This window comes from Gasterosteus aculeatus, chromosome 16 (assembly GCF_964276395.1).
Source record: "Gasterosteus aculeatus chromosome 16, fGasAcu3.hap1.1, whole genome shotgun sequence".
Taxonomy (NCBI): domain Eukaryota; kingdom Metazoa; phylum Chordata; class Actinopteri; order Perciformes; family Gasterosteidae; genus Gasterosteus; species Gasterosteus aculeatus.
In genome coordinates, this window is record NC_135704.1 from 20,198,983 (window position 1) to 20,224,548 (window position 25,566).

General features: G+C 44.9%; 1 protein-coding gene across 1 annotated transcript in view; it reads right to left on the reverse strand.

Moving 5' to 3' along the window:
- Window positions 1–24,506, reverse strand: part of LOC120834350 (titin) — a 164,468-nt gene extending 139,962 nt beyond the window's left edge. The window contains 36 exon segments of the mRNA XM_078091003.1: window positions 84–272; window positions 604–723; window positions 925–1,209; window positions 1,453–1,684; window positions 2,138–2,306; window positions 2,425–2,566; window positions 2,730–2,990; window positions 3,118–3,378; window positions 3,536–3,796; window positions 3,881–4,144; window positions 5,034–5,294; window positions 5,392–5,652; window positions 6,332–6,595; window positions 6,681–6,953; window positions 7,308–7,574; window positions 7,978–8,256; window positions 8,343–10,036; window positions 10,226–10,394; window positions 10,487–10,651; window positions 10,740–10,972; window positions 11,056–11,297; window positions 11,381–11,608; window positions 11,786–11,919; window positions 12,072–12,214; window positions 12,610–12,819; window positions 12,971–13,040; window positions 13,205–13,463; window positions 13,552–13,614; window positions 14,630–14,836; window positions 16,397–16,625; window positions 17,068–17,282; window positions 17,380–17,465; window positions 20,782–21,069; window positions 21,171–21,374; window positions 21,670–21,773; window positions 24,293–24,506. Of these exon segments, the coding sequence (XP_077947129.1) occupies window positions 84–272; window positions 604–723; window positions 925–1,209; window positions 1,453–1,684; window positions 2,138–2,306; window positions 2,425–2,566; window positions 2,730–2,990; window positions 3,118–3,378; window positions 3,536–3,796; window positions 3,881–4,144; window positions 5,034–5,294; window positions 5,392–5,652; window positions 6,332–6,595; window positions 6,681–6,953; window positions 7,308–7,574; window positions 7,978–8,256; window positions 8,343–10,036; window positions 10,226–10,394; window positions 10,487–10,651; window positions 10,740–10,972; window positions 11,056–11,297; window positions 11,381–11,608; window positions 11,786–11,919; window positions 12,072–12,214; window positions 12,610–12,819; window positions 12,971–13,040; window positions 13,205–13,463; window positions 13,552–13,614; window positions 14,630–14,836; window positions 16,397–16,625; window positions 17,068–17,282; window positions 17,380–17,465; window positions 20,782–21,069; window positions 21,171–21,374; window positions 21,670–21,760 (8,719 nt within the window). The 5' untranslated portion in view covers window positions 21,761–21,773; window positions 24,293–24,506.
- Between the last annotated feature and the right edge of the window lie 1,060 nt (window positions 24,507–25,566).

Below are 25,566 nucleotides of genomic sequence, written 5' to 3' on the forward strand. Positions count from 1 at the left end.
GTTTTGTTTTTATCGCCTCAATGTAGATCAACATGTCAGGTGTTTAGCTGTTAATGGTCTTGTCCCATCTCTGAATTACTCACCGTCGATATTCAAAGTGGCAGAGCATGTGACCATTCCTGCTGAATTTGTGGCCACACACGAGTAGTCTCCATCGTGGTCCGGGAGAACTCTGGAAAGGTCCAGCTGGCAGGTTTCGCCATAGCGAGACATCCTGAACGCGTTTGACTGTCGGACTTCTTTGTCGCCATGGTACCAAGAAATCTGGAGATCTGGAGGCAAAGAGGTAAACTCAGGGTTGTCGCCACCATTGGTACCACAACTCCCATATACCTCCATCTGCACTAATTGCACAGCTTGCAATACATATTTATATTGTACATACTAGTAAATGCTTATGATCATCTTTTGTGTTCTAGTTTGTTGTCTTTTTTCATATTTCTGATATTTCTGTTGTTTATTTGTATATCTATGTACGATTCAAAGCAACATATAACCGGAGACGAATTCCATGAATGTGTAAACATACATGGTCAATAAAGCCGATTCAGATTCAGATTCTGATCAACTATCGCTGAGTCAAGGCAAATGTCTGTTCACTACCTTCTCCAGAGACAGTGCAATGGAGCTGGGCAGGTTGTCCCTCTGTGACCAGGATGTCCTGCATGGGAGCGACGAGGACCGGAGCAGTCACACGAGCTGCGGTTTCGACCACCTCAGGGACTGTTGGACAGACAAAAAAAACAGAACACAATCAATGGCCGTATCGGTATCTTTTCTTTGGTTCATAAAAACAGCTTATAAACCAGTTGCTAACCTTAAATAAATCTGGGCTACATAATCTACATAAACATAAGCCTGAGAGGAAAAAGTGAAACAGGCCTTAAAATCTGAGCTCATCGCCTACAATCTGTTTAACGGTACCTTGCACAGTAAGAGGGGCAGAGCTTATCGCCTCTCCAAAGTCGTTTGTGGCCTCGCAGCTGTATACGGCAGCATCCTCGGGGAAAACCTCAAGCAGCAGCAGCGTGTGCTCGTCCTCATCGTGGAGGAACTTGCACTTGTAGCTGGTGGAAAGTGCCTGCGAGTCTTTGTACCAGGACACCTGAGGCCTTGGGAGGCCGCTCACCTCCACCGAAAAGCGAACCGATCGACCCGAAGTCACCGACTGGGCCTGAATCTGACGGACAATCTGTGGTGCCTCTGGTACTGAAGGCAGAGGAGAAAGAGATTAGAATGTTGCTTTAAATGTTCATATCTGCATCGGCTGGTTTACAAACGGCAGGATTGATTCCTACAATGTTTAGCTTTATTTGTCAACTCATTCGTCTGGTGCATTATTCTTGGATACAAACACATGTTACAACTAATAAGCATCCAATTACTGTTTAAGACTCCGATGAAATGGATACCGAAAAGAAGAACGGACCGGCCGCTCGGCTTATTGCTTACGTCTGACGAGGAGGTTCACGGTGCTCCGGTTCTTGCCGGCAATGAAGGTGTACTCGCCGGCGTCGCTCCGGTAGGTCTCGGTGATGGTAAGACGGTGCAGTTTCCTGATGGTGACGTAGTTGAACCTCTCCTCTGCCGATAACTGGATCTCAGACCCATTCCTCAGCCAGCGGCCCTCCACCTCGTCCTCGTTCACGTCAAACTCAAAGGTGGCTCTTTGTTTCTCAACAACCTGCCAAGAGGTACAGTTAAATACCAGGAACAATAATTCTAGAATTCTAGAACTTTAATCAGATTTTTAATGGGTTAAATGTGTTATTTACATTACATTACATTACAGGTCATTTAGCAGACGCTTTTATCCAAAGCGACTTACATTACATTTTTAACCCATGGCATTTTTACATTTTTGCCTGGGGAGCAATTAGGGGTTAGGTGTCTTGCTCAGGGACACTTCGACATGGGACATGGGGCAGCCAAGACTTGAACCACCAACCTTGCGGTTCGCAGCGCCCCCTCTCTACCCCTGCGCCACGTCGTATTTAAACTTTTAAAGGGTAAATCAAACATCAGAAATACTGAAAACAATGCAAAGCACTTCTGTGGTTCATGGGGAGAAATCTGTGATCATTTGTAGCCCTTGGTTCAAACTAAGGGTAATCTTTGTGTCTGGATAATCACTCACCGTGATGTCCCGGCTAGGAGGCTCTGAGATCTTGATGTCTCGTCCTTCCACTCCTAGATTGGCCTTGGACATGCTTGACCCAGCCACGACGGAGTATTCTCCGGCATCCGACAGGCGGACCGATGGTAGAATCAACTGGTGCACATACTTATCTGAGGTCATTTTATATCTGAAGAAAACAGAAGAGAACATAGAAGGTTGATGAAGACATTTAATTGATTTATCTGTTGTCTTTATTTATCGGTATAATTCTTAAGGGTACTTTAAGTTAATACGAGCTGCACTACCTGTCACACATCTCCAGCTCGTGAATGTCCTTCATCCATATCACCTGAATGTTCGGTTCAGAAACCTCACATTCAAAGGTTGCTCTCTTCTTCTCCGTGATTTTTAGGTCCTTCAGTTGTTTGGTGAATTCAACCACTCGGGCTGAAAAAAACGAAAGGGTTTGTTGAGATAAGGTGAGATTTTACTCTTCAACACGTTCTACTGGTAATAGGGGGCATTCTAAGGGTTTCTGAGTTTAGAGGTCATCGGGAAGGGTCTGCTTGTCCACCTGAGCTAAAAGGAATACAGCTGGTTCAAGTCTTACCCTCCACGTGGAGTTTGGCCGTAGCGACTGCTGAACCGGACATGAAGGTGTACATGGCGCTGTCTCCAAAGTGAACGTTCCTGATGCTCAGAGTGTGACTCAGCTGTTTGCAGCGAGCCTGGCATCGGTCTGTGGACCGGATCTCCACGCCGTTCTTCAGCCATTTGTATGTGATTCCCTCGTAGTTGACGTTCACCTCAAATGTGACAGTGTCTTTTTCCTGAGCATTCATGTCTTGCAGCATCGTTGTGATGAGGATGGCTGGAAAACAACAACAAAACATGACAATTGCTAACATTCCACTGGAAATACTGTGGGAAAGCGATTCCATTCATCACAATGAAACTGGTGTTGCCATCAGTGATGGCAGATAAGGAGAGGAGCTTACGGCTGACGGTGAGTGTTGCTGACACTCGGTCGTTCCCACAGACGAAGGTGTACTCTGCAGAGTCATCTCTGCTGGTGTTCATGATCTTCAGCTGGTGAAGTTTCCCCTGAACTACGATCCTAAACTTCTCGCTCATCTCAATCTCCACGCCGTCTCTCAGCCAGGTGGAAGGTACGTTGAAGTGAGAAACCTCGCACTCCAACGTGGCCACCTGGGTCTCTGGGAGCTGGACGCTCTTCAGGGGTTTGGTGACACGCAGGGCTGAAGAGAAGAAGTCAGTGTCAACACGGTTCATCCAGCTACCTGACGAAAAGCATCTTTGAACGCGTTCAATATACATCCTTCCGTGTTAATGTGACACGCAATCACAATTTGAGCTTCTATTCCAGTGTGCAGTGCTGCGCTAATGAACACTTACACTCCACGATGAGGCTGGCGCTGCACTGGAGGTGGCCCACCACCACTGTGTACTCCCCCTCTTTGCTGCCGTCCACGTCCTGGACAATGAGCTTGTGGCTCTTCTTCTCGGAGAGCATCCTGTAGCTGCCGTTGGGCCTCAGCTCCGCCTTGTTGAACATCCACTTCACAGGGATGTCGTCCTCAGAAATCCCCACCTCAAACACGGCAGTCGCACCTAGCAGCGACGTCACGTCCTTTGGCTTCTTCAGGATCGTGATGGCTGTGGGAAAAGTGCTGTACAGTTAAGATTTTCCTGTGTTGATGTATTTACTTTGGAATAGTGAAAGAATCAGCAGTCGCTCACTTTCTACGTTCAGCCTGGCATTTGCAGACAGTTTTCCCAGCTTGAAGGAATAAACAGACTCGTCCTGTGTGCTGCAGTTCTTGATTTTCAGGGTGTGGACTGTGCCTTCGCTTATGATCTCCAATTTATCGCTGGAATGCATCTCAATGCCGTTCCTGATCCACTGCGCCCCTTTCACGTCCTTGTGGGTCAGCTCCAGGCTGAACACGGCGTCCTGAGTCTCCACCACGTTCAGGTTTTTCAGGGTCTTCTTGATCTTCACAGCTGCAGAGACCAACATAGTTGTTAACCCAGGGTTTGGTTCTTTGTCTCTTTATCACCTGTACGCAGCCATCGCTATGGAGAGGTATTTGACAAATATCAGATCAGATTTGAAAAAGATTCATTTAATTTGCATTTAAGCATCTTGAAGATATACAAACATTTTGGGAGATATGTTTGATAAATATCTCATTATTTACCTGCTGATGAGCTAACCGTTCCTCAGAACAATAAACATACACCTTTAAAGTACGTATGCAAATACAAAGCTGCCAACTCTCACGGTTTCGCCGTGTGACACACACTTTTGCATGTTTTCACACGCACTCACGCCTCACATCCAATTTCTCACGGAAAAAAAAAAATCGGATTTTGGGCCGAGATGCCTTGGTTCCCCAACGGTAGATGGGGCTAAGGAGCGCATCCGTAACGCTATTCACTGCATAGATATCCTCTTTATCCCAAAGTTAGCGACAGAAGAAGAGTTATAAAGAGAGACAACCGCGGGAAAAACTCAGGGAGAGAGAGAGAATCCATTGTTGAAGAAAATCTCCAATCTGAGCAGACACGTATGAGGTATGTTAATGACGTGGATGAATTAAGAACTCACTTCTTAAACTTTAATTCGTGAAAGAAATTATTCATTTGTGTTTGTCCGTGTCAACTTGATGCTGTGAGGTGAATGTAAACTCAGCTGTCATAACAAGCAGCAGCTTATTTTTTATCTTTATTTATGTGTTGATCCATTGTATTGCTTAAAATACTACATATACATAGGTACTAATAAGTACACAAATCTAAGTGAGTTCCTCAACTGTCTGCTCAACAACAGCACCTTTATCACCAACTAGATGTTTGATGTTGCTTTTGTTCTCATAGAAGCGGGACTTACCCTCCACCCTCAGGGTGGCGGAGGTCTTGGAAGTGGCGACCTGGTAGGTGTACTCCCCCACGTCTGTGGCCTTGGTGATCACGATGACGAGGCGCCTGGCGGCCCCGTTCACCTCACTCAGTGTGTTCTCGTTGTAGTCCACTGGGTGGCCGTCCTTCAGCCACTTGCCCTCGGCGGAGGGGTTCGCGACCTCACACTCAAACACAGAGGTCTGCGAGTCGGCCACCACCAAGTCATGCAATGGCTTCTTGATAGCGCCACCTAGTGACAGGAAGTAGTTCCAGTCAGTTAATGCTGATCCACTCAGCGGTGTGTTGATTGCTACAAGAAGTCAACCTTAATGCACAGTCCAGCTTACCTGATACGGTGAGTGAAGCGCTGCACATCTTCTCACCGGCGGCGAACATGTACTCGCCCTCTTCGTCCTTCATTGTGTTCATCACGGTCAGCTTGTGGAACTTGTTCTTAGACTCCATCTTGTATTTTCCGCCAGCTTTGATCGGCTGCCTGTTGAAGGTCCAGAATGCGTCGATGCCGGGGTGAGAAATCTCAACGTCAAAGGTGATGTTCTCAGACTCGGAGCACTCCTTGTCCTCGATGGATTTCACAATCTGGACCGCTGAGAGACAGAAGAAGAGTCAGTTCATGTGACTAATGCTCAACCAGTCCTCTTTCACATTTATGATGCTTAACGTAAGTGGTCACAAAGAGTGGTTATTGTTTGCCAATGGTGCTGTTTGAGTGAGATCAACTGTTTCTTCTATGCTAACTGTCCAGGTAGGACAAATCTATTTAATCAGTAAAGTTCTTTCTTCAGAACAAGGCTTCAAGGTCTTATTTCACTCTTCTCTGTCTGTATGGAAGTCCCTCTTGAAGCAGAGTGTTATAACTGGCACCAAATGTCTTTCATGTATTATTGTAGTCTTCATTAGGAAATATATAATACAAGATAAGATCATCCTTTTTAGGATATTCCACTGCTGAACGATCCTGCAGAGAAACTCAAAGTAGGTACTAGGATTCAATTTCCTGCTCCTCTACACTGTGGTTTCCCGATTAAATATTCTCTTTTGAATTTAGCATCAATCTAAACAGATCTCCGGCCCGCCGACTGGAAGAGACGGACGAGATCTTCTTTCTTTTTTGGTATCTTTTCAACGTAGCAGAAACTGCGTTACTCACTTTATTAATGCCATCCTATAATTCTCATACATACTAATTGAATGAAGCGATGCATGATTCTGTTTGTGTAGTCATCGTACTATGTATGTAGGCTGTAAGTAGTGACACATTCTTACTCTGAACAGCAAGTCTGCAGCTGGTTTCAGCAAGGCCGACCACCAGTTTGTACTGCCCCTCGTCTGAAGCGTAGGTCCTGTTGAAGACCAGGCGCTGCTTGGCTCCCTTTGCCACCATCTGCACTCGGTCGCTGGCCTTCAGCTGCTCATCGTTGTGGAACCATTTGACCGACATGACGTCTTGGGCGGAGATCTTGGCCTCTATAACAGCTTTGGTGCCCTCAACTGCGCTTGTGTCCTTCAGTGGGATCAAGATGCCGATGGCTACCACAAGGGACAAACACTTTATATAACACTTTGGTTAGGAACACAAAGTTGTTCTAAAAAGAAGACATGTACGGAGCCTTACTCTGAATGAGCAGCTTTGCAGAGGTTGAGATTGACTGAGCGGGAACCACAAAGGAGTATATGCCGGCGTCATCCTTGTTGGTGTCTTCAATCAGAAGTTTGTGGGCCTGTCTGTCGATAACAATGTGCACCCGGTTGGAGGCTATGAGCGGCTGGTCGTTCCTCATCCAGGTTCCTTCAACATTCTCCTGGGAGAACTTGATCTCCAGTTGAGCGATGTCGCCCTCGCAGACGGTCAAATCAGTCAAAGGCTGCATCAAGGTCACGGGACGCACTGAAAGAACCAGAAAAAAGGTCACACTGGAGCTCCGTATAAGCAATAGTAGTCCTCACACACCAATATATGAAATTATTGGATAGAAAAATACAATATAAAGAAGATTTATGTACGTTTTTCCATTATTTATGAGGTTTAATTAAAAAAGAAATGTTCAAACTTTTAAGTGAAACATTTGGCATGAGGGTTTTCCTAAATGTTCACCTACACCTACTTCTGGGGATCATGAACTCTGATTGTATGGAAATCTGACCAGAAATGTATTTTCATTTTTAGTCTGCTTGACGGTTAAAGCTGCAAACTTAACACAAAACTATGGAACTTTAAGATTTAAGACTAAGGATCACTCACATTTCATCTTCAGCAATGCACTTGTCTTGAAACTGCCCACTTTGAAGGTGTACTTTCCCTGGTCCTCCTTCTTGACGTCCTTGACGGACAGGGAATATCTTCCACGGCGGGAAGAGATGACATACTTGCTGCTGGGAGAGAGCAGCTTCTCTCCAAGGAACCAGCTGCCTTCTGCGTCCTCTCGGGACACAACACACTCAAATTCCCCAGAGTAGGTCTCGGGAACCTCGGTGCTCTCCAGCTGCTTCAGGATCTCCAGAGGAGCTCCTGTTTACGACATAATGTAGCTCTTACATTACTGTTTAAGGATTAATCATCTCACACTTGGAGAATGCCTCATCCAACCTGAGCAAATGCACCACGGAGAAGATCATCTTTATTACAGTTCACCTTTATGATTGTCTATCAGTGGTGTTTTAATAATGTGTGTGTGTGTTCACTGTAAAAAGAGATGAAAGCTTGGTGTTGATGTATATAACCAAATGGTTGCATATTTTTCAACTATGCCTAAGAAGAAGCTTTTAAAGTGTATATCTGACTCAACCTCAGAATGCAAAGGACCAATTCAAAGCTAGCAGCAAGTGTACAGATACGTGTTTGCGCATGTGTCCTTCATCCGTGAAGCAAAATTAAGGTTTGGGTATAGTCATCTTTTACTGAGTCGCCCCACCTTCCACGTTGAGCTTTGCCGTAGTGCTGATGTCCTCGTCTACCACCTTGCAGGTAAATTCTGCATCATCCCTCATGTCAATCATCAGCACGGAGAGGAAGTGGACCTTTCTGTCCGAGTGCATCCTGTATTTGTCTCCGGTGAAGATCTCCACGTTGTTCTTCAGCCATTTGACCTTGACAAAAGGCTCGTTGGTTTCACACTCAAAGGTGGCAGTTGTGTCCTTCTCTTTTGCATTGATCTCCTCTAGTTTCTGCGTGAAGGAGATGACCGTCTTGGCTGCAACAATAACATCAAATTTTTTACAAAACATAGAATTCAAGCGTAGAGTTACAAGGACATTGCTGGAAGTCCAGGTTTGTTACCTTGCACCAGCAGGAAAGCATGGCTGGAAGTCTCTCCGGCAGTGCTGGTTGCTTTAACCATGACGCTAGCTGAATCCTCGGCTCTGACGTCTCTGATAACCAGTTCGCACACATGATCTTCGGGCCAGAACCAATTAATGCGATCAGACTTCTCAAGCAGAACACCATTTTTGAACCACTGGCACTCAGGTTCTGGTCTGCCGACAACCCTGACCCTGAACTTGACTTCGTCGCCCTGTGCGACTGTCTGGCTGGTGATTCGCTCCAGGATCTTGGGAGCTTCCATGCTGGCTGAGAGCTTGACTCTCTCTGGTTTTGGAGCTTTAGCTGTGAGCTTCCTTTCCTCTTCCTTTTTCTTTTCAGCCTCCTCCTTAGCCATGGCCCGGTGAAGCAGCTCCTCTTTGGTTTTCTTCAGCAGTCCCTCGTAGGACTCGTCCTTTTTACGTGACTTGAGTTCCACGGCAGTGATGGACTCGTAGTAGCCTTCCTCTGTCCTACGCTTGAACTTGCCCCTCAGCTCCTCTGACTCCTCCGTGGCTTTCTCGCGGACGATTCTGTGAGCCTTTTTCAGCTTGACCACCTCTTTTAGCTGAGAGTCATCTGCAGGGGTCTCAGACTTCACTACGTCAAATTGTACCTTTCCTGGTTCGGGAGCTGCATCGGCTGCCTTACCCTCGGGGGCACGGCGCAGATGAGTCCTGAAATCCTCTTTCTGCTGAATCTCCAGCTTCACGGTGTGTTCAGCCGATCCCAGGTTGTTCTCGGCCACTAATCTAACCTCTCCTGAATCATAGGATTTGATTTCAATGATCTCCAGGTAGTAAATGCCGTCGTACCGAAGTCTGTATCTCTTGCTCTTGCGGATCAGTTGTCCGTTGATGTACCAGTTAACCTTGGGGGCCGGATAGCCGGTCACTCTGCAGCGGAATCGCGCTGTGTCACCTTCCAGCACTCTGGCTGGTTCGGGAAGGAGCACGATCTCAGGTTTCATTTTATCTGTATCTTCCTCAGCAGTGACTCCATAGGGTCCTCCCTCATGAGCCATGCGTTCAATCTCGTCGATCCGGTGTGCTCCCTTCCTGCCATCGGGAAGCTGCGTTTCCTCGACCAGACCCTTCTCGTCCTTGACCACCAAGGTGGCCGAGGTCTGGTCGACTCCGTACTTGTTGGTGGCTCTGCAGGTGACGACGCCGCTGTCTCTTGCGTAAGCTGCTTCGTAGTCCAGGCTGCAGTAGCCAAATTCATTGACCATGCGCAGCCTGTTGGCGGCTTCCAGGGGTTTGCCGTCGTGCAGCCACTCCACCACCATGGTGGGGTCACCGATTGGGGTCAGTCTACACTCGAAGTGAGCCGGACCACAACGCTTCATTCTAATGGAGGTCAGCTTCTTCCTGAACTGTGGTTTCTGCTGCTTCTCTTTGTCGTAGAGGTCGCCCTCCTCCCACTGGTCCTGGCCGTAGCGCAGATGAAGGGGCTCCAGCTCGGGAGGGGCGATGTCCTTGGCTTTGTAAGTTCCTTTGGGGATGATGAGCTTCCTCTCTGGTTCAGGTTCAACAAAGTCCACCTCTACGTTGACTCTGCAGCGTGTGGTGTCTCTGCCGGCCTTGTTGATGGCTGTTGCAGTGTACCAGGCACTGTCTGAGCCAGTTGTCGAGGGAATCTGGAATTTGGCCTCTCCTCTTGTTCCTTCAACTCTGAAAGATGGATTTGTCATATGTTCAATATTTGAATTTTTACTTGTAATGGACATTTTTTGATCTTATGTATTCTAAAAATTGGATGTGATTTAATTAAAAATACAAAATAACTGAGTTTGCTGTAATATGAGTAATATGAGACAGGGAAACAAATAATAAATACTGATAGGCCGGATGGAAACATGCCTGATGTGTGGGTGCTTGTGTGGGGAGATGATATCACTGTTTTTCAGCCACACAATGTCAGGAAGCGGGTTTCCAATGGCTCTGACAGCCAGTTCAACCAGAGTTCCCTGCTTCACACTGATGTTCTTCAGCTTCTCAATGAACTGTGGCCGCACCAAGGTTTCTTTTGCTGAAAAATAATGAAAAGAAATGAAAACCACAAAGTCAATGTGTGTTTATTAGTACAAGTGTTCACCTAAAGTCCATGGTGAGTTGTCGTACCATCAACTGTAAGAGTTACCGAGACCGAAGCCCGTCCCGCTCGGTTCTGAGCGATGACCGTCCACTCTCCAGAGTCTTGTGGCAGGGCGGGGACGATGATCAGGGACTGGGTGCCGTCCTCTTTGACCACAATCTTGTGGGTGTAATCGCTAACAACTTGTTGTCCTTAGGAGGTGATGTGCAGAATTTCTTTATTCTGAGGCCAACATTTCTCTTGCACCACCTTAATGAATAGCTACTATGTTGTACTCACCATTATGGAACCAGTATGTGTCAGGCATTGGTCTGCCAACGACCTTCAGGTCGAATCTGGCGGTTTGCCCCTCGGAGCATTTGCACGAGGAAGGCTTCATGACAAACACAGGCTTGTAGAGTCTTTCCAGCTGAGCCTCGTCCGTCTCTTCCAGTCGGCGGGCCGGAGAGCGTCCGGGGGAACGACTGGAGGAACGTCCAGGTGAGCGGCTCAGAGAGCGAGGAGAGGTGGATCTGAGAAACACAGTCGTCAGTATTGAGGTCTAAAAGCAACTGTTGAGCACAGGGGAGGCTCCAGGCCAAAGCCTGATCCTCACCTGATCCTCTGCATTGCCGGCTGCGGTGTGTATCTCTGAGGAATCACGGCGCCGGACGGCTCCACGTAGAGCTTCCCGGAGCTGACGGCGTTTCCCTTCATGTTGGTGGCGAAGGCGGTGTACACGCCCTCATCCTCTGGCAGCACCACGGGCAGGCGGAGGCTGGCTCGGCCATCCTGAAGGACCTCCATGTGGTAACGGTCGCCGGCTCTGATGCGTTGGCCGTCTTTGTACCAAGCAATCTATGAGAAGACATATAGTCATTATCAGGCCGCTCTGGATACACATGAACAATTTCTAAGTTCAATCTTTAAAAATGAAGCACCTTGGGGAGTGGTGTTCCAGCCATCTTGCAGTGAAAAGTTACACCCATCCCCTCCATGATCCGGTAGTTTTTGACGAGCGTGTCAAAGGTGGGCATCACAGCCTCGGCGGGGGAAGCAGTCACCATCAACTCCCCGTCCTCTGTTACTAGCTCTCTGTATGTAAACCTCATAATGCAGAGCTCATACTCATGCAAGATCCTCTGCTCAATGGTAGAAAGATGGAATTCCTGCAATTGAAATGAGACATTAGATATGACTTGAAATGTTCAGGTACTCAATGGTAATCTCAATTCAACTCAAGGAGTTCAATGGTAGTAACTTAATTGTTTTAACCGTAAATCAACAGCTCAACCCTGATAACATGACATCTATACAAAGTGTGTCCCTGGATAATGATCTCGTACCTGTCCAGAAATGACGGTGGTTGTCATTTGCTTCATAGTCGTAACGACATTAGGAGGAATGTCTCCTACTGCCGTGTCTGTCACTTCGGGCTTAAAGGTTGCTTCCTGTTTCTTTATGTAGACTTCGTATTCATCTGTCGGCCAAACAAAGCATTTAATATAACGTAGGCTCAAACATCCTTCTTCTTTGACTGGATCCACACTGACATCAGAAAGGGAAGACTGTCCACGATGTTCATGCATATGGACATGCGTATGGAGTTCATCTATGGAGATGTCTAGGTACCTTCGTCCAGCAGACTGGAGGAGGCCGAGACCTCTCCAAGCTGGTTCTTGACAAAAACAGAGTATTCTCCAGCGTCATCAGCGAAAGTCATGGAGATCTCTAACTTACATTCTCCTGTCTCCTTCTTGTAAGTCACTTTGTATCTGAAGGACCATGAGGAAGAAATAGGATCTTAAAGGCAACACAAAGATGTTGTGCAGAGTTCATTTCAGTCAACACTCAAACATTTTATCTTCCCTTACAGGGTTATCATGTAACATTTGTCTTGAGGATCAATCAAGAGAAAATCACAGGTCTAGCAGCAATAGGAGAGGGAATGCTATCACAATATGGGTTACAATGGATTAATATGTCATACTATTGGCACCATAAAGGAACAGTGGTTTCCCTTTCAGGTCACTTGAAGAAGTTTAATCTTGCTCCACACTGTCAATTTACAGTTGAAAAGCAAATGTGCAGAATCATTAATAAATCAAATATTGATGTTCCTCTTGGGACCATGAAAACCTGGCTGGTGCTGTTTGAAGGCATTACATACCTGTATCCGGTAGTGAGCGGTATGCCGCTTTTCTTCCAGATGATGTGAGGTTTGGGGCTTCCCCCAACCTGGCATTCAAACAAGACACTTCCTCCTTCCACCAGCTTCTGGACGGTGGGCTTGCTGATGAAGAAGGGTGCGGTGGCCTCGGTGTCGGGCTCAGCCCCGCTCACCGGAGACATGGTCTCCTCTTCCCTTTGTTCGGTTACTCTGAAAATAAACATCTAGTCTTTTAGAATCACCAAGCTACAATGCACAAGTCTTTAGACTCTTGAGTTTACATTCACTGAGACTATGTTAAGAATGAATAAATCCAAACATATCCATTCTTGCAAAATTTATACAGGCCTGATTGACTCACAGTTTCTCAGCCACTTCATCTTGTTTGGAGACGACAGCGATCTCCTCTCTGCTGTCGATGTCCTCAGACACTGAAGAAGAAAGACAGACATTACTGTCTTTACAGAAAGATCAGATCTAGCATAGCAACAAAAGAGACCTGGACAGTCAGAGCACAATAGAAAGGTCTTACTGGACTCAATAACTATTAATTATCGGTGAATGACTGCCTTTCTGTCTGGCTAGATGTACTGACCCTGGACCAGCAGGTAGCAGGAGGTGCTGACGGTTCCCGCCTCGCTGGTGGCGGTGCAGGTGAAGCGTCCGCTGTCTTCGGCGAAGGCCTCGCGGATTACCAGCCGGGCGAACCCGCTCACGTAGCTGATCTGGAAGTCGATGGAGCTCTCAATCTTGTAGTCCTCTCTGAACCACATTATGGCAGGCTCAGGATGACCGCTGATCTGACATTCCAGGGTCACCGACTCGCCCTCTGTCACGTTTGTGTTCTTCAAACCCTGCACACAAAACAGCGTTTAGGAGAAGTTATCTTCCCAAAGGGCCATGAGTACATTTAGCGGGTTAGGGGGAAACTAGTCCTCTTACCGACAACAGCGTGGCCGGAGTCACGGCTCCTTCTGCAGAAGGTACGGCTGCTGCCTCGATCACCTGAGGAAGAGTCATAGTGTGGTTAGCACTCTGTACAAACACATGGGACAAGACCCCAGACTGGTTGGAGACGTTAAACACAGACTAGATGACAGATATGGTGGGATTAGAGGAAGGCTCGATGGGCTCAAGAGGTTAGAATTAGGTCATCCGTGGGATGGTTTTTTTTAGAGAGAAATGAAATCAAAACCTGACTCTAAACCAGGCTGATGGCGGAGGCCATGGAACTTTTATCAAAAGGGTCAGTCCAAATAAAAGGATTCAAGCTCTGGTGAAAAGGAAGATTATAATATTATTATATTTATTGTGCTAAAAGGGTATTATTTGTGGTTAGGAATCATCTTTTGGTCAGGTCAGGTCATGATTCTTCATTGGCGGTTTGATAACTGAGCCGGCGATGGAGACCTAACCAACCAAAGGGAACAGGCACACCGGGTCAGCACCACATGGAGGCGTGTATTAAAGGTATAAAAGGAACAGGGAGGATCCTGTCACTAAAGAGTAAGTAAAAAAAAAGAAAAAAGTAAGAGTTTTAAATAAGGGCAGATCTATTAGTGGTTTTGGAACTGCGCTTATAGAATAAGGAGTTGGAGAAAAACATTGCTACCTTATTTATTTTTTTGATATTATTTAATATAATATTAAAGTTTGCATAGGTCAGACATATAACCAAATAACCGTTCGTTAAACCCCTCCGTTAAACAGCAGCCGTCCAGTCACAGCTTACTAACAGTAGCTACTAAATCAGTAATTAATTAATTAATCTCCACATTGTTTACACTTTACCCTTCCATACCTTCAACTGGTGTTGATGAACACTGTTAGCTTCAGCCTCGGGGTTAAGGCTAACCCTGACCCAATTTAAGAGCATGTTAAAGAGGATTATAAAATAGCTTCTCTGAAACATTTAAAATTTCTCAGCAGGTTAAGACGAACAAACCAGCGTCCGACCAACAGAGCCGATCTCATAATCTGGTGCTGTGTCTTTAGTTTCTGCTCCAGAGGCCCAGCTGACCTGAGGCAGTGGGGGGGTGGGTTCAGGTAAGAACGTGTGAGCAGCGGTCCAGCCGGCTCCTGGCTGTTGTGTGGCCTGCTGTCTGAATTCGGCTTCTACGTCTTCTTCAGCCCGACCACCCTCCCCATGCAGCGGCAGCCGGACGCGAGCTAGGTCCACGGCGGCCATCACTTTGGCCACGGCCCCGGCTCGTCCCCCTCCCTCGGCCTGGAGACACAATCAGCAGCTTATAGAGGTTTTCTCCATGGCATGGCGCACATGGGGGGTGGGCTCTGTTTGGTTTGGCTGGTAGCTCCCTCACTAAAACCCAAACTTCATTCCATTTGTCCTGAAGATCATTCTCACTCAAAAGATTAGTTCAAGCCTAGCTGTCTGACAGAACACTTTGCACCTGCAACAGAGAGGCACATTGCTAAATATCAATCTAATAACTAATGCTCGATGCCTTTGTTAGTCGGTTTGTTGAGGATGAGTGACATTGATTAGAGATTTTGTGTTAAAGGATTTGTGCTGAAATATTTCATTTTGAGTTTGAAAAAAATGAATGAAAAGAAAAGTATAAGATGTTTAAATACATTTGAAATTAATTTGAAATGTTTAATTTTAAAAGGTAATTTCTGTTTTGTCTTTAAAGGTTTACAACCTAATTCACTGAACACCAAAAGAAAAATGTTATTGAGTCGGAAATTTGAGTTGACCTTGTATCCTTTGGAACGGCGACGTGTGTGTGTCAGAAACTCTGAGGTTGCTGAAAAGTAAAGTGGCACTCTGAGAAGCCTGGTGATGATGAGCTCCCTGCTCGTCCAGGCAGACAACTTGGTAAAGATCACAGATCAAAGAACTGCCTTCATCAGACAAAGCGTCATGTCTACGGTTTATTTGTGGGTAAAGACAGGTTGGTGATGGACTCGTGGCTCCACATGACCTTTTGGTTCTTCTTGGAGTGAAGACAACTCGTCTCGGGTGTCAAATGGGTCCCAGCCCCGTAATTTGAGCTGAACTCATAACCGGAGTGACACCACCCACTGAGCTAAACATTGGTGGTGTCCGATGATTCTAACTCCATTTCAACGGTCTAAGGCTAATAAACAAATTAGAAAGATACACTCTCTTTCATTCGACTGTTCAGAGCCAACAAAGAGAATTGTACAAGTGCACGAAAAAAGAACGACATTTTGACCCAATATGGTGCAATCAGACGGCTGGACAGTTGGAGGAGACTTCAACTGCATCACTCTCATGAACATATGGTCCTTTTGAAATACATGATTTAATAAACATGTTTAATCGAAATGGTTTGCAGGCTGTTGGGACACTACTGGTACTCTTGGGTTAATAATTTACAGAGAATAAAATATTTAACTACAAACAAACAACCCAATATAAGAATATAGGAAAACTAGGTTGATGAAGAGGTGAAAATGTACTTAAATCCAGTCACACTCTTTCAATGACGGACATGTTGGTGACATTTAAAACAATGAGACAGGAAACCCACAAACCTCTTAGGAACTCATGAGGAACGGATATCACACATAAAACTCCTCCCTCTTATGTTGTATCACACACATAGTTACAGACAAAACAATGTTCAACACTCAATTTGTTCAAGAAGAAGTTGGGTGATTTAAAGTTGTTTTTTTTTAGCTTCAGTTACTCTTTCAAAAATGTTGCGTTAGGTGTATAAGTGGAATGTGAATTTTATTAAGTAGCATAACTGTTATTTATTGACCATTAACATTTCACCTCTCAGGTAGCCTGACTCACCTCTTTGACCCCGGTGACTTGCTGCTCCCAGTCCTGCTCCTGGCCCAACTGGGTGACGGTGCTGCTGCTAATACTGGTCATGCTAGTGTAGCTGGTCTCGGCCACAAAGTCTCTCCGCTTCCAGGGTGGCAGGACGTCACCAGAGGCCGTTGCCAGCTTACGTGCAGTGATGGGGGATTTGACTGACCTGATGGGGGAGACTAAGAATCTTGAAGTGGGAGAGGCAGGCCTGGTGACGGGGGACGGAGGTCTTGTTACAGGCCTGCAGAGGGCCAACCTCAAGTAACATCACCACTCCGCTCACTAACCTTCACAACTAACCCCTTTTCTACCACAGTGCCGATTTAACCTTTGAACATTTTACAGTTAGGCCTGTCTCAGCAGTCTTTGTTTTTTATTTTCTTACAGGTTCCCTAGATCATGGTCCAGGATGACACCTACTAATACTCTTATTATATCAATCATATTACTTACTTGATTACTGATTTTTTATTTATCACTGGTCTACTTCATCCATTGCTATTTTTAGAAGTCATACATTTCCAATCATCATTCGGCTCACCGCTGCATACATTAAATATATTGTTACTTTGTCATGTTGTTCCTTGTGTACAAGGGATATCTAGCAATCAGCAACATTGATTGAAGGAACCACTTATAGCTCCACTCACCTGACAGGGGTTGGCGTTGGTGCCTTCACGTGTCTCACGGGTGACGGCGACTGTTGGCGTCCACCTGTCACTTTGGTGATCAACAAGGACTGGGGTGGGGACTTTGACATGGGTTTGGGAGGAACTTTGGGTGGAGTCTTGTGAGTCAGCCGCGGAGTCAGCTCGGGTCCTTCCACCTCCATCATGGCGCTGGCCTGGAAACTGGCCTCCATCCTCTGAGAACCACAAAAAAAGGGAGTAAAATACAGAGATTAAATTACGTTAATAGCTTTATGAATAAAATAAAAATCTTATTTGAAGATTCTTTTGTACCTTTTCCGTTCTGGTCTGACGGGTCTGTGAAATTTGAGATGTGGAAATAACTGTCTTGGTTTTCTTTGCTGGAATGGCTTCTTCACCTGAACACACACGTTATGATCAGTGCATTTAAACTAAAATAATTTGAGCAACATTATCATTAAAATTATTATCTCAACATGTTCATCCATCCATCCATCCATCATCAAACCGCTTATCCTGCACACAGGGTCGCGGGGGGGCTGGAGTCTATCTCAGCCAACTTCGGGCGAGAGACGGGGTACACCTTGGATTGGTCCCCAGCCAATCACAGGGCTACACAGAGACATACAACCATTCACACTCACATTCACACATCTACAGGCAATTTAAAGTCCCCAATTAACCTGATCCCCACAGCATGTCTTTGGACTGTGGGAGGAAGCCGGAGAACCCGGAGAGAACCACGCAGACACGGGGAGAACATGCAGACTCCACACAGAAAGGCCACTGGGCGGAGTTGAACCCAGGACCTTCTTGCTGTGTGGCGACAGTGCTAACCACCACGCCACTGTGCCACCCTCAACATGTTCATAATATCCAAAAACCTCAAAGGCATGAACATGCATGTGTCATCCCACCGATTTAAATATGAGCATTTAATTCATGGATTTATTATCATAATGTCATATATGCCCTAAACTGGATTATAATTCATTTGAAACCAGACTGACGGAGTCACAGATCTGTGGAGTCCTTTCGACCTCAGTAGTCACGACTTCATGAACTTCTTCAATGATAAGATTCTGACTATCAAAGAGAAAATTGATGGTCTCCTGCCTTCAACCAGTGCTCATCCGTCCTCAGATGTAGGAACCTTGGATGCAGCAGTGGGCCCTGATACCTACTTGGATGCCTTCTCTTCCATCAACCTTGATCAACTGACTTCTACAATTTCGAAGTCTAAATCTTCTTCTTGTCTCTTGGATCCGATTCCAACTAAGCTGCTTAAGGGAGTTTTTCCTTTAGTTACCACATCTTTACTGGATAATATGAATCTGTCTTTGTTGACAGGACATGTACCACAGTCCTTCAAGGTAGTTGTAATTAAACCTCTTCTTAAGAAACCTACTCTTGCTCCAGAGGTGTTGGCTAACTGCAGAGCTATCTCTAATCTAAGAAAATCAATTTGCAAATCAATTATGTGACTTTCTAAAAAACAATGCAATAGAGGATGTTGTATGTGTACAGACTGTAAAGCCCTCTGAGGCAAATTTGTAATTTGCGATTTTGGGCTATACAAAATAAAATTAATTGAATTAAATGCTTTGTTTGAGGATTTCCAGTCAGGATTTCGAGTGCATAATGGCACAGAAACAGCACTAGTGGAAATTACGAATGATCTACTTGCTTCAGACCAAGGACTCATCTCTTTTCTTGTCTTTCTGGACCTCAGTGCTGCATTTGACACCATTGATCATTGTATCCTGTTGCAGGGACTAGAAAATTTGATTGGTATTAAATCAACTGCTCTCAGCTATCTTAAATCCTATTTATCGGATCGATAAATAGATTATCAGAAAACACTGCATAAACCTCCATTGTTATGCAGACGATACTCAACCGTATCTGTCGATCAAGACCGAAGAGACCGACCAGCTTGTTAGACTTCAAAAATGTCTTGGAGACATGAAAACTTGACCTGCAACTTCCTGATCTTTATAGGCCCAGAGCGCCTTCGGAGATAGCTGTCATGTGATACAGTTTCTATGGATGGAATTGCTCTGGTATCTAGCAGCACAGCAGAATGTCATATAAAGACAACTTCAAGGACTGCCTTTTTTCATCAACGTAATACATCGTAAATCAGGAACTTCCTGTCTCAAAGTGATGCAGAAAAATTAGTTCATGCATTTGTTACTTCTAGACTGGATTACTGTAATTCTTTGTTATGCTCTTGCAAATCTCTTAAGCTTCTCTAGTTGATTCAGAATGCTGCAGCACGTGTATTAACAAGAACTAAGAAAAGGGATCCTATTTAAAATTTTAAAATTCACCTTTTGGGGGGATTCTGCCAAGCAGAACTCAGCATCACGCCCCCTTGATTATCCCGGTTTAGGATGGAGTCCAATCGCCAAAGATTGTGCACAATTTCAATAGAATTGAAGGTACTTCTCTTCACTTACAAGCCACCGTCGTATCGTCGTATCTTAAAGAGCTTGTTACACCGTATTGCCCTTCTAGAGAGCTGCGCTCCATAGATGCTGGGTTACTTGTTCCTAGAGTCTTAAAAAGTTGCCAGAGCCTTTAGTTATCAAGCTCCTCTTTTGTGGAACCAGCTTCCACTTTCAGTCCGGGGGGCAGATTCGGTCAGCTCTTTTAAGATAAGGTTTCCATGGATCATGGTTATATCTGGATTACTCGCAATTGTACTTTTACAAACTGGAATTCAAAAAGACTTTTTATCATTTGATCAAGCCAATGTGCACAGTACTTTGAAGGTGCAAAATACCTTTTATTGTGAAACAAACACTAATGAGAACAGAAAGTACCCTTCTTAATTGGATTATGGTGTGTGCTTCGACCATTTTATAACATAAATGCTTTAATCTTTCCATTGTAGCTCTGGCTGTTTGTTTGGGGTCTTTGTCCTGATTGAAGATAAAGCTCGGGCCCAGTCTCAAGTCTTGCAGAGCATCCCCACAGCATGATGCTCCCACCACCATGTTTCCCTGTTGGGGTGGTGTCCTCAGCGTGATGGGTGGTGTTGGGTTTCCTCCACACAGCGTTTTGCACCACGGCCAAAAGGTTGTGACCTCTTCTGAGCAGAGCACCTTCTTCCACCTGTTGGCCGTGTCTTCCACGTGGCTTGTGGAAAACAGATTTCTTCTTGCCACTCTTCCATAAAGCACAGATTAGTGGAGAACATGCTAATAGTGGTCCCGGTCAGCTGTGCATCTCTGCAGCTCATCCAGAGTTCCCATGAGCCTCTTGGTTGCTCCTCTGATCTCCTCCTTGTCCGGCTGCTCACTTTTGGTGGACAACCTTCTCTTGGTAGGTTTGTGGTTGTGCCGTATTCTTTCCATCTTGTGATGATGGGCTTTATGGTGCTCTGTGAGATGTTCAAAGCTTGGTATACTTTTTATAAGCCAACGCTGCTTCATACTTAGCTACAACTTTATCCCTGAGCTTTTTGGTGAGCACCTTGGTCGTAATGCTCTTTATTAGGTAACGCTTTCTAACAATTCTGAGACCTCCACAGAAAACGTGTATTTTTAATTAATTCAATTTTAAATTTAACTAAATGGCGGACAGGTGGACCCTATTCATTAATTATGTGACTTATGAAGGTAATTGTTCCGCCAGCTCTTTTTGAGAGGTTTTACTCACACATGTATAATTAGGTTTTAGAAAGCAGAAACTTTAAATGAGCCTCACCCTGAACCAGCAGCTCCGAGGTGGAGGTAGCGCGTCCACTGCTGTTGGTGGCGGTCACAGAATACGTCCCAGAATCCTCTGGGAAGGCCTCGGCGATCAGCAGGCTGTACAGGTCGCCCTCCTGGAGGATCACAAAGTCGGCCGAGCTCTGGATCTCGGCTCCCTCCCGGTAGAACTTCACCACGGGGGTCGGGATGCCGGAGACCCGGACGTCCAGCTTCACCTGGCTGCCCTGTCTCACTGTGGAGCTCTGCAGTCTCTGGAGGAAGTTCGGAGGGGCCGTCTCGGCTGCAGAGAAAAAAATTATAATTATTGATGTAAACGGAGAATTCTCAGTCAGAATCTGAATCAAAATATTGAACATGTCTCTCTGCTTGTTTCAGTCTCACCGGTGACCAGGAGCTCGGCGGTGCTCGTGGCTTGTCCGGCGCCGTTGGTGGCTCTGACTGAGAACCTCCCACTGTGTGCGGCGGTCACAGCGCGGATCCTCAGGACAGCGCGGCCGTCGCTGAACGAGATCTGTATACCGGGTAAAGCTGCGGAGGAAAGAACCTGGCCATCACGAAACCAGCTCACCTCAGGAAGTGGAGAACCTGCAGAGGAGAAAAGAACCAGATCTTCTCATCAGAGAACCACAACCAAAGAACCTCCAGATCACCGAGACTCAGTTAAATTGTACTCAAGTCTCACAAGACCTCAGGTACAAAACATTGTTTTACTTATTTATTCTCAGGACTCAGGGAAATCAGATTGAAGACCTAATTTTTACAATGCCCTCATTTAAATAAAAGTTGCCATTTTGTCTGAGATGTCAAATGGATGTCAAATGTCCATGGAAACCACACAAGAGAGTTTGTGTTCCAGCTAAATGAAAAGAAGCTTTCTTACCACTAACTTGAGCCTCGAACGTCGCGGCACTTCCCTCTAGTGCCACGACGCTCTGCAGCGGCTGCGTGAACGTCGGCGCCCGTGTTGACATGTTGGTCGGCACCCTGCAGACAAATAAACAAACAAACAAACTACCCATTAATATGCAGCTTCAAGTCTGAATGTCTCAGTTTCTCAAACAACAATCATATAGATGACCCACAATTCCTCTCCTCAAGAAAAAAGCCAGAATGATTCATCTGTTCATTCAATAATATCACTGAGTTATAAAATCTAAAACCTCGACTGTGACTCTGAACTACCAGTTAGTTATAGAATCTACAACCTCGACCAACTACAACTATTGAGATTTTCCCAAAAATTTTTTTGAACAGATTTACCATTTGCTGGATGGGAATGTGCCGAGTGTCTCTGAAGGTTTGAGTTTCAGAAAAGAGAGAGCGGAGCTATAAATGTGAGGAGGCGGAGCCTGTAGCAGGGCCGATGATGCTGATCGACAGCGGCAGCTGGATGTCCGTCGGAGTCATCAGAACACAAGAAGTTATTTCGTGGGCTGGTTTTTCATGTGAACATTCCGTAAGTCCCAACAACACAATGATGCAATCAATACCAATTAATAACAACTAATCAACTAATACAAATAATATTTTCTCATATTCAAAAGAGCATAATTGGAAACTTTTAACAATAAACTAACCAGTTTTATTCAAGAGGAACATTTTCAATTAACAAAATTGCAACAAAAAAGTATGAAAAATAAACGAGGAAGAGGAATAAAAGAACGCATAATATAGGGAAGTCATCAAAGAATGGAAAGAGAAGAACAAGTTCAACTGAAAAGGGATCAAACAGACAATAAAATAAGATCTACATATGAAATGCTTCCTGACTTCAATAACTAATAATAAATTCATTAATTAACAGGAGATCAGCTGCTCTCAGACAAATGAAGTCAGTTTGTTCTCATTCTACTTATTATGTAAAATCTGAATAATTTTATGTAATTCAACGTCCCTTCAACACACTTCTTCAGACTCTACCTCGACTAAAAACACTAACGAATTGTAGCACTTAAATTGTGGCTCTTGTGTATCCTTATGGTGAAATTCACTTATTGTAAGTCGCTTTGGACAAAAGCGTCAGCTAAATGACATAATGTAATTTCTCATCTCTCATTCCAAAATGTCCCATTTTCAAAATTGGTTTTTAGTTTTCATAATCCATAATGATGTCATGAGGATCCTGCTCTAAGTCTATTAGAGTGGTGTTTTTGTTTCTGTTGACCATGAAGTTATTTAAATAAGTTTCTGAAATCATAAATCTTGATTTCATATATTTGATTCTGTTCTGACAATTTAAAGTCAAATAAAGAGATACATTTCTCTTTGTACGACGTCTTTACGACTTCTTTATGACTTTCTACGACTTCTGTACAACTTTGTACAGTTTCAGAAAAGAGAGTACAACTTTGTACGGAAGTCATACAGAAGTTATGAAAAAAGTTTTTAACCATCGATTACAAGAGATCCTCTAAATGCTTTTATGTGAACATTTTACCTGTTTTTATTTATTTGTTAAAACATGCATTATACCTATTAATTACTATAGACATATTGTTGACATATCTTAATGATTTAATAATTAAGGACTAACGCATCATAGAAATGATGCAATAAACTATAATAAACATACCAGTTTTCTGACTAGCGACAGGAAAGATTATTTGATTGTCATTAATGCTCAGAGCTATTTATTATCATTTAAGTAAGATAATTTACATTTGAAGTGTTTTTCTCTCGAAATGTGTGTTATTGATCTCTGATTGAAATAAAAATGTAAAGTCAAGAATAATGAATCAGATTATTAGATATAAATAAACTATAATACGTGACAGAAATAAGTTAAAAGAAGACAAAACCGTGACGCTGTAAATAAAGTCATGGAAGCAGCAGTAATCATAAACTATATTTATATTTGATGTTCATGAAGATCTGAATGTGTTCCAACAAGCTTATGATCAGTTATTGGTGAGTTCTTTCCTTCTCTCATGTCTTTGAAAGTATCACAAGGACAGCTAATTTTTTCATTCTGCATCATCAGCATGAAGATGAAGATCAATCAGTGGCCTATATATAAGTATACATATGTATATATGTATACATAAACAATTAAAACATACACATGTATAATACATGTGTATGTTTTAATTGTCTTCTTCTTGAAGCCTTTAGAGAGCCAGAATGGAATGGAGCGATGAAAACAGTTTGAAGCTGCCACAAAGTGGATGAGCTCTATTTACAGGGATAGTCCGATAAGGCAGTAGTCAGAAATACCCCCCCCCCCCCTCCCACACACACACACACACACACTGGTTGATTGACAGCCACCATGTGGCACATAGCTGAGCAGCATCTGATACGGGTGCAGCTGATTTCCTTAAAAAGCCATCGGTCCTCTCTGGTGCTCTCAGCGGCTATTCTGGGCTTCCTCCTGTCTGCTGCTGCACGAGGCCTCCGCCTCAATGCACCACACAGTGTAAACACACCCAAACACCAGATTCACCCCCAAAACACTCCAAAGAACCCCAGTGACTGACAGGGGCTGCCCGGCGCAGCGTACTCACCGTGTGCCCCGAAGAGCGTCGCACGGATGGGACGGAGCCCAGCTGACAGACAGGAAACCGCTTCTTATCCACCAAGAGGGTCAAAATCCAAGATGAGAACAGTCAAGCCTCGAATCCCCCCAACTCAAACAAAACCACACTCTGATGGTGCAGTCCTGTCTCCCTCCGTGCTGTCCCTCCACCCGAGGCTGCAACTGCTCAGGAGGGCCGGCCTGGTGCCGTAGGGCTTTATACCGGGGGGGAAGACCAGCATCATCACAGCTCCAAGGCTCCCCATTGGCCGGCCTTGCCCCTTAGGGGGGTATGATGGAACATGGCAGCCATTTATGCAACCGCCACCGTGCTGGTGGGCCGGCTGGGGGTCTGATGTGAATGGATCTGTGATCATGAGCCATCAGATCTGTGAGAAGTCTCTCTGGTGGGATCATAAAATCAGTCAGAGAAGATCAAAGAAACGCTGGTCTGAGTCCTTAAAGAGCTGCTGACCATAAGGAGGCCTGGGCTGCTCCTGTCACTCAACCCCCCCCCGCCCCGTTACAACACAGAAACCAGCTCTCTGTTTACACACTTCTTCTTCTACTGCTGCTTTTATTCGTGCACTCCGCCATGCAGCTGCTTGGTGGTTTGGTAAGAACCTTCTGTAACCATCACCTAGGTGTCAATCACCACCAGCTGACTCAACTGCTCTTCCTTTACTCTTTATGACTAAAGCCAGGAAACTCCAGCTTCAGTGAAAATGGATGCAGCCCTCTGATTGAGGCTGCATGATATAGTTAATAATACTATAAATAATGAAGAATAAAAACAGCAGTAAAGAACCCTGGGATGTTTGTGTGTGAACTAAAGATTCTTTGAAAAAGGCAAAAGTTTGTTTTCAAATGAAAACAACCTTTTTCAGGATCTTCTTCAGAAGAAGAAGAATTCCTAAATTTTAGAAGGAATATCAATTCTAAACATCAGGACCAAGAGCTCACTTTTTTAGTAATATTCTGTGTCTGTCACGAATTCTCCATCCTATTATTTTCTTATTATGTTTTCCTCCTGCCTGCCTGCTTGTCAATTAACTTATCATTCCAGACTGTCATTCCAGATCCCGTCATCAACATGAAATCATCTCATTCTTTTCACCTGGTCTTCATGCCCTTCCCACCTGCAGCCAATTCCCTCATTAGTCCATCCATCCATTTTCAACCGCTTATCCGGGGTCGGGTCGCGGGGGCAACAGCTCCAGCAGGGGACCCCAAACTTCCCTTTCCCGGGCCACATCTACCAGC